At 32.5% G+C, this 18,913-nt stretch overlaps 1 protein-coding gene and 1 long non-coding RNA gene across 6 annotated transcripts; one reads left to right on the forward strand and one right to left on the reverse strand.

The window, feature by feature from the left end:
* The first annotated feature begins 1,451 nt into the window (after window positions 1-1,451).
* LOC103843039 (probable 6-phosphogluconolactonase 1) lies at window positions 1,452-3,479 on the forward strand. 5 transcript variants are annotated; one of them, XM_009119732.3, is made up of 4 exons: window positions 1,452-1,630; window positions 2,231-2,435; window positions 2,527-2,662; window positions 2,875-3,479. In XM_009119732.3, exons 2-4 carry the CDS (start codon window positions 2,263-2,265, stop codon window positions 3,370-3,372), a joined length of 807 nt encoding a protein of 268 aa, XP_009117980.1. In that variant the 5' UTR covers window positions 1,452-1,630; window positions 2,231-2,262; the 3' UTR covers window positions 3,373-3,479. The 5 variants fall into 5 exon arrangements, with proteins under 5 accessions (XP_009117980.1, XP_009117983.1, XP_009117979.1 ...); XM_009119735.3 differs by having other exon boundaries at window positions 1,629-1,754; XM_009119731.3 differs by lacking the exon at window positions 1,452-1,630 and adding an exon at window positions 1,665-1,899.
* Window positions 3,250-17,006, reverse strand: LOC117127950. The gene is made up of 2 exons (XR_004450978.1): window positions 5,435-17,006; window positions 3,250-5,275 (listed from the first exon to the last, which is right to left on the reverse strand). It is a non-coding gene; the product is annotated as an uncharacterized LOC117127950 (long non-coding RNA).
* Window positions 17,007-18,913: the final 1,907 nt, after the last annotated feature.

Raw genomic sequence — 18,913 nt, forward strand, 5'->3', positions numbered from 1 at the left:
TGTGTGTTCACTGAGAAAAATCATATCTTCAATCAGTAGATTGATAAAAAAAAATTACATCTAGTTAAAACAAAAAAGCAATAATGAATCCATTCAATTGGCTTGTATAATGGATCAAACCTTTTTGTCCGTGTTCGTGAGTTCTATATACATGGCAAATCTCTGGCTAATTATCGGACTCAGAGTAATGATTCTCTAATCCAAAATTAAACAAAACATTTTAAAAAAAATATCAACTGCTCATGAACTTATATTGTTTTATATAAAAAGGTCATTTTCTAATTTCTATGATGTAAATGCGTTTAATTTGTTAAAGTATATAATGACTTCAACATTTTTATTTTTGTTTTTTAATAGCATAAACATTAAGAATATTTTATGGATTTTCTCATAAAATAAAGAAACAAAAACAAAAAGGAAGAGAGAATAACCGTTTCTGTCCTGAAAATTTCTTGAATATATGTGAGATTCTTTTTTAAATTTAGTTTTCATTTTTAGTGGCTAATGCCAGATCATTAAGAACTCAATACAATCATTATATTTTCGTGGTCAGTACTATTTTAATATTAAACATTTTACTAAAAACTCTTCTAAGTATATTTTTCATAATGATAGTCTATGAAGTTCAGCATTTTTGTTTTCTTTAATTCTATTTGCTTGGAATATATATGAATGGGTGAAAATAATGATAGTCTATGAAGTTCAGCATTTTTAGATTTTTATAAGTAAAAGATAATTATAAAAATTATAATAGTACCAACTTGTATATGTGAAAATTTATAATTAATAATATTATAAAATTATGTATTTATATTTAACAAATTGATTATTAATATTTATTTTGTTTTATAAAATTACGGATATTCTGATTTTTTTAGATCAAATCGATATGGATAATGTGTTGAATCAATGGATATTTTATCCATCCCTATTTGAAATTGAATGATTATTAAATATTATTAGATCCCGTCTAAAATTTTAAATGACTACTTCTGCATGTACTTTTACATTATTAATTTTTTTTTTATCGATAGTTAATTATGCTATTACAAACTATGAAAAATATTAGAAATCTAGACTTCCTGGTGTAGAAACATTAATGAACCCTTAATCAAACCACTGGACTAAAGGAGCTTCCACAATTACATTATTAATTTACTTTTAAATATTTTTGTAAGTCTATTACTTAAAAACAAATTGGAAAGATGGACAAAATAAGTAAAACTGTATCTGAATATATATCAAAAGATACTGGATACTATTGCATTAACTATTTATTAATAGCTGGATATTATTTCAGTAAACCTCATTTATCCATATATATTTATATATCTTCAAATAGATTTTATAAAAATAGGAAAACTAAAACGAAGTTATCCACATTACTTGCAAATTGACACGCCACTAGAAGTGATTGGTCCATTTGTCTTTTATGAACTGACAGTTGTTTGGTTACTACTCGTTTTGGATTGCATATATTTTATTTCTTTATTTTACTCGCATGTATAATTCGAACTATTTTATTCGATGAAACACCAACCCCCACAAGAAATACCATCTCTCTAAATACCCCTTTTATTACTTATCATCTCGAAGTTTTACCAACGATATGCACGTGGAAACACAGATGGTAAAATGTCTTTCTGCTGATTCTACTTGCCTCCGAAGAGACCTTTTGTTAATTATTATAAGGCAGATTAGGATGTCCCTCGTTTGTGTACAGCCTACATATAATTCATATATATATTAAGAATGTATGTAGATGTGGCCTATGTGTTGGATATGCAATTATATAATCATTGTTATTGGTCCTTTGTACAATCTATCATTAACCTGATTTACTCAACCTTCTCCCTCCCTCCTCTGTAACAATCTTATCCTCCTCCTCTTTCCTGTTAGGTTTTATTCTAGTTTCTTTTGGTTCTTGATTAACAAGTTTCATGTTTATGTTATCTCTGCAATCGAGTTCTTGCTGTTTGGTTTGGTTTTGATTATATGACATATATCTATATTTATTTATTTATTTCTTATTGCTGTTTTCTGTAAATTTTAAATGCTGGTTATTGGATTGGTAGTTAAGATGGATTTGTTGAGAATTAACCAAGATCATCTCTCTGTTTCTTTTCAGTACAAATGTTTTTATTTTATTTTACTTCTCCCAACCCAAGTCTAATCTCTTTCTTATGTTCAAGTTGTAGATTCATATATCCCATTTGTTATTTACATGTAGAATTGCTGAACTGGTGACAAAGAAGAAGCAATATGGCACTTACTTGGACTCATAAAGACAGAGGTGAAATTAGGGTTCATGAGAATTTGGAGGAACTAAGTATAGACTTGGTAGATTATATAGCTGAGATATCAGAAGCCTCGATTAAAGAACATGGTGCTTTCTGCATTGCGTTATCAGGAGGCTCTCTCATCAACTTGATGGGGTAATTACAAATCTTTACCAAAACGTTTTCAAGTCCGCTAAAATCCCATTTTCAGTTTCCTCGACCGATCTCCTAATGGATTTTTCAACAGAAAATTGGTCGAACCACCTTTCAACAAGATTGTAGATTGGGCTAAATGGTATGTTTTTTGGGCTGATGAGCGCGTGGTAGGTAAGAACCATGACGATAGCAACTACAAGCTCGCCAAGGATAATCTCCTCTCTAAGGTCAGATGTTTGGATATTTTTTAATAACTTAATGGATAGAAGAATCTTGACGCTATCTGCTTATCTTCAATATTGACATTTTTGCCTTAATCCTTGCTTGCTTGAAAAGAAAAACAATCCAATCACAATCTTGGTCAACGCAGCTTTGTGTGTTATTATGTTGACTTTGTTCAAATAGTTGCGACATTATTTATTTATTGTTCCTTTCCCAGGTAAATGTGTTTCCGAGACATATATGTTCTATTAACGATACGGTCTCGGCTGAGGACGCTGCAACAGAGTATGAGTTCGCCATCAGACAGATGGTAAAAACACGAACCGTGACTGCGTCTGAGAATAGCGACTGTCCCAAATTTGATCTCATTTTGCTTGGGATGGGCTCTGATGGACATGTAGCCTCGCTCTTCCCCAACCACCCAGCCCTTGAGGTGAAGGACGATTGGGTTACATTCCTAACTGACTCACCTAAACCGCCACCAGAGAGAATCACATTCACTTTGCCAGTCATTAACTCAGCTGCTAGTGTTGTTGTAGTTGCAACCGGTGAAACCAAAGCTAATGCTGTTCACTTAGCGATAGATGATCTGCCGTCACTAGAAAGCTCTCTTTCCCTGCCTGCTAGGATGGTCCAGCCAAGCAGTGGGAATCTGATCTGGTTTATGGATAAACCAGCAGGATCTAAACTTGACGGGTTTAAATTCTCTGAGTAGAATTTAGATTATCTTCTTTGTTCCAAAAAGCAAATGGTTCTTAATATCATTGATGACCCATTTTATATGAAGAGCATCCGGTTTAAAAACATTGATTTTTGTTTTAACTTTCCAAAAAATGTATAACAATAAAATGGTTACTACTTAAACAAACTAATCTCAAACTTAATGAGGTAATAGTGTTACACACTCATGCGAAGATCGAATCGTAATTCGACAAGACGAAGGAGCGTGAGAGAAATCCCACAAAGCTTACTTTCATTGGGAGTTATCTTCATGGCTTAGAGCTGGCTTACAACCTCGGCCTCAGCTCTGGCCATAGGATCATCTTTGATATATGTATCTTCTTCCATCTCGCCTTGTCGGTTTTGCTCCAGTTTCTTCCATCTCTCTTTATCTTCTTTCAATTAAAGATAATAGTTACAAAGAAGATCAACATGGTGAGCCTGATCTCCATTTTTCATATTTTTTCCTTCCTGAAATTTTGGGGTTTAACCGTTTTATCTCTTTAAAAAATCGTCAACAGAGAGGTCCGACCCATTTTATTAGAAAACTATGTCTTAGAAAAGTATGAAATTATTAATGACCAAGAAAACATTAATTTCTCTTGTTCGCCTCTAATTTTATTAAGCAGAATTGTTATATATGTGAATTATTGTTTCAAAAATCATGTTCGACTTCTCAAAGTTCTCAAATCTAGTAAGAGATTTCGTAACACTCGTCTCATCCTTACTCACGGCGTGTTACTTACGCCAAATTATATAAACTGAATTACAAAAACAAAGTAAACAATTTTAAAATTCAACTAGTGTTTGACCCGCGCGTCCGCGCGGGTGTGATTCAGTTTTATGTGTTTAAATTAGAATTATATAACAATATTGTTAAATAAATTGTCAAAATTTTGATGTTATATACTGTATAATTAGATAGACTAATATCTTAAAGGAGAAAACGAAACATATATTTTTACTATTTATAGATTGATGTTTAATGAAATGATGTGTGTTAAACAACTAAAAATTTCCCAAATTTCGTACTCTTTTGTATTGGGATACTTCAAAATTCATACTCCAAAACTGAAAAATTCATAATCTTTTGTGATCGAAAAGAGCTGAGATAACAGGTGTCTGGAAAAGAAAAAAGAAAAGTTGAGTGTTGGGATTACCAACTTGTTACCTGAGACTGCACTTATGCTTGCTCCTGATGTTGCGTATCAAACACGTAAGTTACCTTTTCTCTTTCTTTTTCTAGTCATGTCTTTGTTGTTGTTTTATGAAAAGGTAAAATCTCTGTCTTTGTTGTTCTTAAGCTGTGTTTTAGAATATCATTAGCAATTGATAATAATGTCAATTAAGAAATTCAGGAGAATGAAATAGGTTGTGAAAACGGATGTTGTCTCATCCTTTTGGATGTTTTTGCAGGTCACTATTAAACGCCTGCGTAGCTAAAAGAGAAGGACGTTAATATTTCTGATGTAGATGGTTCTGTAAAATTAAGAAACCTTCTGGTACAAATTCAGACATAAAAATATTCTTATTAAGTGATTAGTAGTCTAACTCTTAGTTTCTTTTGATTGCGATGACAAAGACTTTTCTTTTCATCCTATAATCAACGAATTATCCATTTAAGACATCAATAATTTCTCTACCAATGTGCAAAAGAGTTAACCTCGAATACAAAACTTTTAACTATACAAAAGTTTTACGAAAGCTCATTTTGTTCTATTACATATCAACACATTATTTTATTACACTTGAAATGGCAAGTAAAACAAATGAGTTAGAACAAAGGTGTTGATAATAACACAGTCACAATCTCTCCATTTTTTAGCACTCTCTCCATTACTCATCTTCTTTGTGCTTATAAGTCTTTTGGAGTTTTCAAACCATATCTGGTGATGCAGCTACAAAATGAATGAACCACCACATCACATAAAAAGTAATTGCCATTGGAAGCAAGACACCACTTGTGAATAAGAAAAGAAAAAAGACCCTTGCTTAGGGGACAAATGGCAAACTCAATACTCAATAACATTAAGCAAGAAATAAAAGAAGTTCCCTACCATTCAGTCTTGAACTTTTTTAATGCCAAGCTTCTGATTAACTTGTAAAAGTCTAAACATCAAAAAGATCTCAGTCAGGAAAAGTAAAACCATCAAAATAGAATAGCAGATAATCAAAACCAGATTCTTATGTCCACTGGTAATAACTAAACCATCTGGAAGAAACTATAAGTTAAAGGAAACTAAACAGAGCAATCTCTCATAATTTCATACATCTTCAGGCAAAGATCTTGTTTCTTAAAATCTTGATCAGATCACGTTTAAGTTTCACCCTAACACAAAATTGAATAACTACAAGAAGATTCATCACTAATCTAAACAAAACCTACTTTGATTTTTTTTGCCATCAAGCCCTAAATCGCAGAAGAAACCTATAAAACTTTAAGGACATATTTTTTGAGAGAGATGAAAAGAGGAAATAAGTGATAACATTTGAGCAGCTTGATGAGAGGAAGAAGAAGACAAAGAAGGGAGAGTTAAAGTAATCTCTTTCTCCCTCATCAAACTAAGAAGCAACTTCTCATCATAATCTATTTCCCTCGTCACATACTTCCACACATGAGCCAAAACTTGAACCTTTCAAACGTCTATCTTAGCAGCTACTTCAGTCGCGGGTTCTTCTAAAGCCTCAGACTTGTGTAAATCTTTAACAACCTCAACATTCTCATGAATGTTATAATAGATTCTAGGAGAACCTTCTTCGAGCAAAACCTTTGAAACAGAACCACCTCGGAGATTCGTTACGAAGTCGGAGTAAGGAACAATGGACGGTGTTGGAACAGATGTTAACCTCAAGAACATATAGCATAGTCCAAAAATAACAGCCACACCAGTAAATAAGATCACTCTTTTGATATTCTTTCTCAAAAACAACCAAAAATCTTCCACTGATGCTCTGAGATCGAATTTCCCAAATCTCATGCTCAGAAATCGTAATCTAAGTCGAAGCCTAAGAGAAAAATTCTTCTCGTTTCTTTACTTGTACTATTTTCACCAGAATCACCATTAACCAGTCGCTTAACCTCGCTATTACAAGAAAACCGACCAAGTTTCCTGCAACAAAACGATATATCCTTGGTTCCAGCGACACTACCATTAAGCTCACTAATCCTTGGATACACTGTTCTACTGAATCTCCCGAAGGATTGACTCCTTAGGGTCGTCGCCCATTACCAGCGTGATGAGAAGAAGAAGAAGAATACAAAAGCGTTTAGTTAGAGAACTATGCGGCTAAAACTCTATCGAATTAGAGAATAAAGGTAATTTAGGTTTATTTTAAGTTATTAACTCAATGGCATTCCTTTGTAATTTTTGAGGAAAATTAAGGGTTAAGTACTATTTGTACTTCTGTTTTAATAGTTTAGATAATCGAAATAAACATAGAAAGTTCGTGTAAAGTTGAAATAAAATCGTGATGATCCAAAACACCAGACTGTCCAGATATTCAAATACTTATTATGCTCTCCTGTAAATAAAAGGAAAATTACCCCAAATATTATTTTCATGGTACCACTTTTAATGTTTACATTAACCATTTTTATTTTTATTTTTAATGAAGGATAAAAGATATTCATATTTATAGGGTTAACTAATCTACACTTAAGATTTAGAGTTGAGGAGTGAGATAAAAATTTTAGAATGTGAAATTTAGGATTCTGATAAATATATAAATAAATACTTAAAAATAGTTTTAAACATAATTTTTCGATTTTTCAAAAATAAAACATGTTGAAAAAAGAAATTTAAAAAGTTCGAATTTGAAAAAGTATAATTTGAAAACATAATTTTTTTAATTTATTTATTTAAATAATTATTATATATATAACAAGAGTATAAGAGTTTTTTACCGCTTAATAAAGAATGTATTTTTAAAAATATCATTTTAAGTAGTGGTAAAGATGAGTAATAGTATTATGAAAGTGCTAAACATAAAAATTTTCCCAAAAAAAGAGTGATGAATAATATGAAAATCACTCAGTGAGATATCAGAAGCTAAACCCGCAAGTCCAGAGACACTGTCTCGAACATAGCACTCACATCTAATAATCTAGTACTAAGAGCAACCTTAACGGTTGATCTATAAAAAGCAGGTTCTTAAAAATCAAATATTATTATTTTAGTTAAGTATCTAAGTTTTAATTTAAACTAAATAGTTAATTTCTTTAGATGAAGACACATGGAAATAGATGTATTGAGATAGCGACATGCGGAGAGAGGAGTCTACACTTTGGGTCATTCCATGAGCTGAATAAAATCGTCATGAGAGAGGTTGGAGACTCGAAACTTCTCAACAAACTCACATTTTCCATCGGAGAACAGTTATTATTTTCCTTTTTCAAAAAAAAAAAAAAAAAAAAAACAGTTATTATTTTTAATTACTTCCGTCACGAAGGAGAACAGTATCAAACTAAAAACATATTGTCCGAATTAAACGTATAAAGACATAAACACTCTTAACGAAGATTCTAGGTTTACCTTTAACAGAGGTGGCACATTCTGTAAATAACACAAGAACAAAACGTTAGTTCTATACTGTAGTTCTGTTTTACTAAAATCAGATGGACAAATTCTGTATATGTTACTAGACGGAAGTGGCATTTATGAACAAAACCTTGGCTGACGCCATGAAATAAAAGTTTTGAATAGGGCCCTCAATTTATGGAGCTCCACTTCCAAAAAATAATTTATATTTAGTTTTTTGAAACATAAAAGCCAGTTGAATATATTTACACTATAAAATATTAAATGTATAATGTTAAGTAGAAAGAACAAAAAACAATGTTTGTTTGTAGAGAAATTAGTTTAAAATTAGATGGATTTCATATTATTATGATTTATTTATGAATAAGTTTAATAATTAAATTAAGATAAATAATTATTATTGCAATAATTTTATTATACTTTAAAAGGATATAAACTCTGTTTAAGTTTTTTATTCTAACCTTCAAGATTTATAAGTTAATTATTTAAAATAAGATTATTTTATTGAAATTTAGAAAATAGATCATTTTGTAAATATTTTTTATTTCAAACATGGTCCCGAAAATTTCAGGTCTGACTCTGTTTAGGAAACTAAAATAATGATCAGTGTGTGGAGAAGTATATTTCACAAGAAAAAAGGTGTATTGCACAATTATGTTAACAAATAATTTGTGCATAATTATGGAAATATTATATCACGTTAAGCCTTTTAGCCTTATAGAGTATGTTTAGATCAATGTTATAAAAATCGGTAGACGGTGGTTAAGCGTCTTGTAAAAGATTATTGTTTAGTTGAATATCTAGGTGCCGCCTAAACCGATTTTTATAACACTAGTCTATATAGAAAATATGTAAAACTTTTTCCATCATCCATTTCTAACATCGTGGAAATAAATAAACAACTAGACAATATAAAATTATAAATAGATTATTAGTTTTTACAAAAAAGTATAAATAGATTATTATGCACCCATGATATATTGCATAGGCTATATTCTTCTCGCCTTAAGCGTAAAAAAAAGACAAAATATTCTTTAGTGAAGATGGGAACAGAGACGTCGACGATGACGGCGAAGTTAGCATTCTTCCCACCTAATCCGCCGACGTACACGGTGGTGACGGATGAATCGACGGGGAAGATGAGGATATCGGCGGACATGATGCGTCGTCATAGACGAGGAAATTGAAGTGGTGAAGATAATGACTAGAAGAGGGAATGAGATCGTGGGGTTGTATGTAAAGAATCCAACGGCTAAACTCACCGGTGTGTATTCTCACGGCAATGCCGCTGATTTGGGTTACATGTTCATCATCTTCATCGAACTAATTAAGTCACCATCTCAATGTCAATTTCATGGGGTTAGTCTATATATAATATTAAGTCTACATAAGCATTATGTCATTTATATGCATTAATCCATGAACTTCACTTATTTTATTCTATAGCTAGGAACTTAATAAGGGATACAAAAGATGTATACTCTTTACGTATATATGCAGTAGCGGATGTAGGAACATAAGTAGCGGGGGCACTTGATTTTTTTCCATTATGATTAATTTTAGAGTTGAATGCATTCATAGGCTTTACCATAGTTTCTGGCTAACACATAACACATATCATCCTGGTCGGCGTTGCCGTCTTGCTTCTGGCGACTCTCGAAACCTATTCCATCTATTTCTCTATCTTTCTCTCTTGGTGGAAGCTCAAGACTCAAGAGTAAGTAGATTCATTGTTTTCTTCTTCTTTTTTTTTTTGGTCTGTGAGAGACATTCTGTGCGTAAATTGATACAGTTTTCATATATGGGCTTGGTTCATTTTAGTTCTCTTTTGCTTGTACGTATTTGGGCTACAAATCAGAAAATGGCCTTTACTATTGTATTATTCTTTCTTATGCTCTGTAATCTATAATCTTTATAAACAAACAGAAAATGTAGATGGATTAAGTGGACCAGCGACATATACAATTTCTTTCTAAAAGATATGCACATCCATTTTCTTTTGTGGCGGATGTGAATTCTGACCGGCCTAGAGGAATTTTAAAACCACCTAAAAAGATCAGCCACATATCTCACTGATTGAATAAGAAGATATATCTAGAATTAGATTGCATGTGTAAAGAACAATATAAAGTTCTTTTAACCCCCCGCCCAAAGTTGAATTATGCTGGAAAAAGAACATTATAAAGTTTGTTTGTTTCATAGAGGGAATCCAAAATATAAAGAAAAATCAAGATATGTTCGTACGAATGTGTAAACATATAATATGAATGGATATGTATGTCTTCATCTAAAAATAGAGAGGCATGATTTGACTTGAGCACAATATTATCTAGAATTGATTCGGGCTCTTACTGTGGAGAAGTTGATTTGCCGGAAAACTAGATTTTGATCCGCGTTTCGAAATCGCAGATTTTATAGGTATATACGAAGTTGGATATGAGATAGTATTTTGAGTATATTGTGTATTATTATGTTATAAAATCGTATTATATCGAATACAAAAATTTGTTTAAAATTATATAACTTATGTATAATTTTATCCGAGATTTTTTATATACACTCTTATGTAACTCTTTCTTAAGTATGAACATTTTACCCAAATTTGATAAACGAACCAAACCAATACGAAATACATGTCAAGGTTCGGGATTGGGAAAAAAGTATCTATTAGATTTTTTTGGACCTGCGGGTCTCTGTTGGACTCCGGGTATCCAAATTACCCAGAATGTTTTGTTCATATTATGTATATTTGAGTAATTCATAAATGTTTTCAGTATAAAAATATTATTGTAAAATTTGGATTCACATTTTCTGCTATAGTTTCAGGTTTTGGGTAAAACTTCAAAATTTAAAAATTTATTTAAAATATTGGATATTTTTGGTTCTCGGGTAAAATTTTGGTCTTTTAGATATTTAGTTATTGTGGTATTTTTTTTGATTTTGAGTATTTTCGTGTTTTGATTTTTTGGCTTTTCGGATTCTTTAGATCTTTTTGTCATAAATACTCGAACCGAGCTGGATTCATTATGAAGCCAAATTACATAGTAAATTTACAGATACTTGAATTATTAACTCAAATTGACCTGAAACTAAAAAGAACCGATCTAAACAAAAAACAAATTCAAATACCTAGTTGGATATAAATGCCCAAGACCTAAAGAACTTGGATCTGAAAGAAACTGATTTATATTTGATCCGAAGACCAGAATGCCCAAATCTAACATTTCATTATATTTTTGTGCATTCTATAAAAGTTACATTTGTTTAGTTGGTGAAACTTAAGATTTATTTGAGAGGTTTTTGGTTAATTTAATAGTATAGATTTATAGGTTTTTTGTTGAGCAGTAAAAAAAGATTTGTTGGGTTTTTGATAATTTTAAATTTATCTTAAATACTAAATTGTTATTTATCAATAAAATAAAATTAACATAATATATAATTTTTAAACTTATCTTAATTATGAAGTTAGTGAGACATTTAAAGAAGAGTATAATAAAGTGTACGTGATATTACATTTTCGTGAATCAAATTTATGTGGTAGTATATATATGGTATAATCTTTTCGTTTACAAAAAGATATGGATCCAATAAATAAAATTTTTGACTAAATGATTGTTAGAGAAATTTAAGGTAACATATTGTTTGTCCGAATCGAAGTAAGACCAAAGTATTATTAGTTAATGAAATGGTCCAAACAACTTTTTTAAGTAAATTTATTAAAGCTATTTCTCTTTTAATAGTATTGATAATATAATAAATCATATTCTTTTTTAAAAAAAAAAATTATTAGATCATACTTCAGACGGCATTATAGGATTTTTACCTCTGGTTACGAATGTGACTTGAAAAATTCAAGGTACCAATATAGACCACAATATGCGAACCGATCCAGCTTGGTTATGCAATTAAACTTCTAAGAGCAACTCCAATAATAGTTTTTTACTATGGAATTCTCAAGTTACATATCGTGTATGCATATATAATAATAATAATAATTTAATTAATAGTATTAAATTTTTTGGAAACTATACCAATAATATATTAAATGAAATATTATTGGTTGGGTTTTAAAGAATTTTATTGTATTCTTATATATATAAACCAATATGTAATTTCAGAATTTCATGAAAAAAATTTACCATTTGAGTTGTTCTATGGCATTGTTGCGAACGAATGCGAATCAATTTTAAAAAACAAAGAACTTAATAGCATAAATGTATTGAGGCAAATATCAATTTTGAGAGTTTGTATACTAGTATGTGAATCGAATGATTTTACAATTTCCTTGATACTTCTAGAATTAATAGGCATAGATAAGTCCATTATTCCTCCTATTAGAAAGAGGCGTTATGAACTATTATTAAACCCTAGATCTAGTGGGATGAGTAAAGCGTTTTGGATCTAATCCACTTCTCCCAAAACTGTTTATGAAAAATACTTAATAATTAAGTCGTCCAAATCAAAATGGAAATTCCAACGTTTTGAAATTGACATCTGCTGACGCCAGTTCGCTGTAGTTAGGTTCAAAGGTGCCAATGATTTATCTCGATTAATTAAATATATATGAAACCATGTCTGCGTTTGTTTTGCCTCCAAGGTCACTTATTTTTAACAATATTGTATACATTTTATTGTCGCTTACCAATTGGCTTCTTCGTGCTGGGGCTCATCAAAGATGATTTTGTGGCTCTCCTTCGTCGAAAATAATAATACTAAATCTTTTTGTAAAACTGAAAGTTGTTTTAATTTAATATATTAAATTTGTGGTTTGATGCTATGGTGAATGCTTCGGATAATCTGCCTCTTCAAGTCAAATTCGACTACTCTCTACAGACTACACTGCCTCTTCTCGCTAAACAGCGACTCCAATTAGTGATAAAAATTTATCGAAAGTACAAAACTATGCCATACGATGCCATACGATGCTATAAGAAACAATACGAAAACCAAAAAAAAAACAATAAGAAAAACCTTGTAAGTAGAATGAACATATCTTTAATATATATATATATATATATATATATATATGTATTTGGCTCTTAATTTTTGCAAACTCTTTTTCATAATATCGTATTAATTTATAAAACCAAAATAAATTTGAGTATATTGTTCTATATATAGACATCATGTTAATTGACTAAAATATTTTAACTAGAATATAATTATAGAATTTTTTAATAGTTAGATCGAAAGCTATATTAGTCATCTGTTTTCTATAATATTTACATACGTATATTATTAGATTCGAATTAATACCTGGTGGTAAAAGATTTATTTGCATGTAAGAGACTTTTTATAATTTCTTAGTTTTTTTTAACGGGATTTTCTTAGTTTTTCAGTGGTAGAAATATTGGGTTTTAAACATAATTCAATGTTTCCAGTGAACTTTGTTATCAATTTGTCGTCTTCTTTTCTTTTTGATTAAATATCGAATGGAGATTATTATTAAAGGCTTAAAGCAAAGAACTCATTCAGACTCTGTTTAGTATATATCTGAAAAAAGAAAAGCAAAAGCCTAAGTCCTATATTATATTAAAATACGGACGGATAGAGACACATTACGGTATTATGGCGCGTCTTTTAGTTACAAAATAAGACAAACGGCATCTTAATACTAGGTTAGGTAACACTCACCTGAACTGACCGTGACCTATTATCATATTTCAATTAATTAAACTATCTGCATATAAATTGTCGAGAATGGGCTAATTGAATTTTGTTTTAAAATATCCTGAATATTTAATTAAATTTTGTCAGGTTGACACGTGTCGACCGAGAACACAGCTAAGAACTGGCAAAATCGTTTACGTATTTAATTAGATAAGTTACACCCCCAAGATCTTAATTACAATATTTAGTGGCGGAAGTGTGAGTGGATCACTAGCTACCTCGAATATCTTAATTGCTTAACCCAATTCAGAAGACGCTTAATTAGTTAATCAATAAGTTAATCATCAACTAGATGAGGTGCCGTACGTAAGCACGGGTTTTTTTTGTCAAGCACGGGTTTTCTTTAAAGCACGTAACACTTTCAAATGTACTCACAATTTAATAGAGTAAAGAAGAATGAATAAATAAAAGGTTCATAAAAATGAATTTAAAAATCAGAATTTTTTTTGCGTCCTGTTGAATTTGAAAGTACGTATGTCTTACAACCACATCATGTATGTGATCTGTAGATAAGATAACTTAGTAAATGAAAAATTAGTTTTAAAATATATAAAGGTGGACTTCGGAATAACAGTAAAACCTAGAATGCATATTGAATGTAATATGTTTGCACGTGATGAAAATATTAAGTTTATGCGTGATCTGTTTGCACTGTGATAGGTTTATAAATGTATCACTTATTACTTATATATGATTGCTGTTTTGTTTCTAAATTATTTTCTTACAAATAGAAATGAGCATCAGTTGTACTATTTACAAATATTCATTTGTTTTGTTAGATCTTATATAGTATATGTTTGATTGTAGGACCTGCTAAACTGGTTCATATCGATTTTTTTTGTATAAACATATTTTATAATTTTCGTAATATTTATGTAAATTATAATATCAATACAAAATTATTTCGATTTTGTGTGCAACTTATGAAATTATTTCTAAAAATTAGAGTATTCGTGAAACTATGCTACAAAAAAACAAAGGGAAAACTATGCTATACTTAAATACTTATAATTGATATCAGTTTTTTCTAAACAGAGAAAAAACATATACAGAAATTTTTTAGAGATTGTTTTTTAGGGTAAGTGTCATCTTCTAGAGGAATATTTGAGGCATACAACGAAGATGGATCGACAGTGTTTGATTCAACATACAACACAAGTTTTTAGCATGAAGAGGGAAATATAAAACAAGTTTATCTTCTTTAGTCCAATCAAACATATGTAAATGCGAGGCTGCTTTGTAGTGAAATGGGGAAAGTGGAGACAGTCGTCATAATATTATTGCAAAATGGTACACTTTAATAATCAAATTGAACCGTAGGGTCACTGGCTCTTCTTAGTGTCTCTCTAAATGGGTATATACTGAAACTTTGAAAGCTACCAAATAATAAACATGAAATTTTTTTTTTCTTTCTGTCATATAAAATTAGAAATTATCCAGTAGCCTGTTGAACACAGTCCCTCCTTGTGATGTCCTTTCACATGAAAACTTATTACCTCACATTGTCGACCGGAAATTTTTTTCTCTTGATTATGTTTACGAACAAATCTCTAGATGAATAAATGGTCCATGATAAAGGAAAATTTTGCGGGTTTGCTTTATCGAAACACGATTTCATTTTTCGATTGCAGGTAACAGATATGAGATTAAGAAGATTCTAATGCACATTTTCAAATCAATTTTCGGATAATATGTATGTCTTTTGGCATGATTGTTCAAATAGTCTCTTGTGATGGTTGCTCAAAAAAAGTCTCTTGTGATGAATATTACAGGTGATTTCTACATACAATTTATCATTAGCCCAATCAAGTGAAAAAAAAATTACCAAATTTGTGTGGTCGATTATTTTGTGAAAAATATATCCAGCTTTGTCCAGATTAACGAATCAAATTAACATAAACTGAACACAAAGCTGTTATATAGTCTTCTTTAAACAAAATTATTTTGACAAAAAAATTAAAAACTATTGGAATAGTAAAATCACGAGTACAACTACTTAAAAATCAAACAATATACATTATTTTCATATCTTGACGACAGCGACAAACAACCACATCAAATGATATCAATACTATTAACTCAACTGTAAACAGCGTATTACCTACAATTTACCGATTACTCTATCAACAAAGAACGAACATTACAAATTATGCCCTTCTCAAAAAAAAGAAAAAAAAAAACGAACATTAAAGCGTTATTAATTTTCTTTAGGGTCAAATTAAAGTTTCCTGAAGTTTTCTCAAGTCAATGGAAAGTATTGCACCATTTTCTTCTTTTAAATGAACTCAATTGTGGAATCGACTATCAAAGTAAGCATGTTAAGTAAAATGTTTAAGTTGTCTCGGTGAATTGGTGCGCCGGCCACGAGGCGTCACTACAAAATGTTTGGACCTACTCATTACATTTTCATGTTTAAATCACATCATTCATTTTTGTTCTCATTTCTATTTTCTTTTGTAAATGAGATTTTGTGAGTCTTAATCTTTATTGGGTAATGTGAATTATTTATCCCTCTTTATCCCTTCTCTCTGTCAGGTTAAGAGGATTAAAAGTATTAATAATACATGATTTGTTGGTTGGGTTGTGTAATTACTTGTGTACATTCTAAATCCAAGCCATTGTAACCAACAGGCTATGTAGTTGATAGAGTAACCGATAGAATAGGAACGATTGTTTAGTCTGAGAATCCCCAAAAGTACCTATGAACTTGAATCCGTTGAGTTCAACCAATGAACTAGCCGTAATCAAGAGTTTAAAGCCAAAGCTCTGTTTTTATAAATCAATAATAATGTGTCCCTCTTACAAAGCCAAGAGATGACTATATATAGCTAATGTAAAGTCCTAAGTCTTTAGGGTTTAAGACCTAACATAAAAAGGAAAACTAACGTTTATCTTAAGGTTAAAACGGAAAAGGAAAAGAAAGCCAAAACCGAAAAGGAAAGTAAGATCCACGCTGCATCAGGTCACCCGGGGTGAGGAAAGATCCGACCTCGGATCTTCAGGGTCGTCTTGAGCAACAAATGGGATGAGATGTTTAACGTTAAAAACGTCAGAGAACCTTGCGTCCGGGGGCAATAGAAGACGATAAGCATTAGCATTAATCTTCTCGACTACTTCCAAAGGACCTATCTTCCGTGATTTCAACTTGTTATACTCTCCAGCCGCAAAACGCTCACGCGTGAGGACTGCCCACACACGATCTCCAACCTTGAACTGCACATCTCGTTTATGGCGATCAGCACTGGCTTTATATTTTGCCGAAGAGAGCTGTAGATTTTCGTGGACTTGAGCATGTATAGACGATACAGTAGCCACAAAATCCAAAGCTTGACCATGATCCCGGGACATATCCGGAGCCACGCCTAGAGCCAGGGGACCACGCGGAATGACACCATATACGACGCGGAAAGGACTGAAACGTGTACTCTTGTTGATAGCATGGTTGTGCGCGAATTCGACCTGGCATAAGACTGAATCCCAAGTCCTTATGTTGTCGACGACCAGACAACGAAGCATATCTCCCAACGTTCGGTTAGTGACCTCTGTCTGACCATCAGATTGTGGGTGATAGGCAGAGCTCATATCAAGGCTTGTACGAAGAAGTCGCCAAAGGGAACGCCAAAAATGACTTAGAAACCGAGAGTCCCTGTCCGACACAATTGACAATGGCAAACCATGAAGTCGATAGATCTCTCGGAAGAAGAGCCCAGCCACTTGCACTGCATCAGTAGTCTTTTTACAAGGAATAAAATGAGCCATCTTTGAAAAACGATCAACCACCACAAAGATAGAATCATGACCACGTTGAGTGCGAGGAAGACCCAAAACGAAATCCATACTAACATCAGTCCACGGCTGAGTTGGGATAGGAAGTGGTAAGTATAGACCAGAGTTAGATGCATGACCTTTAGATCGCTGACAAATAACACAACGAGCCACAAAGCGATAGACGTCCCTGCGTAGCGACGGCCAAAAATATGCATCAACAACCAACTGTAGTGTTCGATCCCGACCGACGTGCCCTTCCTCATGCAACTCCTTGATGATCTTAAGTCGTAAACTGCTCTCCGGAATGCACAAACAATTTCCCCTAAACAGAAAGCCATCTTGTAAAACATACTCGGAGTGAATACCATCTTGTAAAGTCAACCAAATAGGACCAAAATATGGGTCCGATGCATACAAATCCGGCAAGATAGCAAAGCCCGGCACCGAAACCTGTAACGTTGCCACCAAGGAATGCCTGCGGCTTAACGCGTCCGCGACCTTATTGGACTTGCCCGCCATGTGTTTTATCACAAACGTGAATTGCTGAAGGAACGCTATCCATGAGGCATGACGTGAAGAAATTTTATCTTGACTCCCCAAGTGCTTGAGGGCATCATGATCAGTATAAAGAATGAATTCTTGATGGAAAAGATAATGTCTCCAATGCTTAATGGCCTGGACAATAGCATAAAATTCCACGTCGTATGTACTATAACGAGCGCGGGAGCCTGCTATCTTCTCGCTAAAGAAAGCAATGGGGCGTCCTAACTGGCTAAGGACTGCACCAATCCCGAACTTGCACGCATCACAGTGTAGTTCGAACACTTGAGTGAAGTCTGGCAAGGCCAATATCTGAGCAGAGACAAGTCGTTGCTTAAGATCCTCAAAGGCTTTATTAGCCTCTGTCGTCCAAACAAACGAAGAGCCTTTCATACAATCCGTAAGAGGCGCTGCAATATTGCTAAAGTGGTGTACGAATCGTCTATAGAATGAAACGAGACCGTGAAAACTTCTTATCTCCGTGATAGAACGAGGCGTAGGCCAAGATTGAATAGCTTCCACCTTGGTAGGGTCGACTTGTAAACCTTTGTCGGAAACGATATAGCCCAAGAAGAGTACGTGATCCACCCCAAAAACACATTTGTGAACCGCGGCATAGAGCTTCTCACGTCGTAGAACTTCGAGGACGCTTCGTAAGTGCGATAAGTGGCTTGACAAATCTTTGCTAAAGATCAAGATGTCGTCAAAGTAAACGACCACATACTTGCCAATGAAAGGGCGAAGCGCCTGATTCATGACTCTCATAAACGTGCTTGGTGCATTAGAGAGTCCAAAAGGCATGACTGTCCACTCAAAAAGACCCTCCCGCGTTTTGAAAGCGGTCTTCCATTCATCACCTGGACGTATACGAATCTGATGATAGCCACTCTTTAAGTCTAGTTTAGTGAACATTGTGGCCTGCCCGATCTGATCAAGTAGATCATCTAACCGAGGAATCGGAAATCTATAACGAACTGTGATTTTGTTGATTGCACGACTATCAACACACATTCTCCACGA

This window comes from Brassica rapa, chromosome A09 (assembly GCF_000309985.2).
Source record: "Brassica rapa cultivar Chiifu-401-42 chromosome A09, CAAS_Brap_v3.01, whole genome shotgun sequence".
NCBI classification, from domain to species: Eukaryota; Viridiplantae; Streptophyta; class Magnoliopsida; order Brassicales; family Brassicaceae; genus Brassica; species Brassica rapa.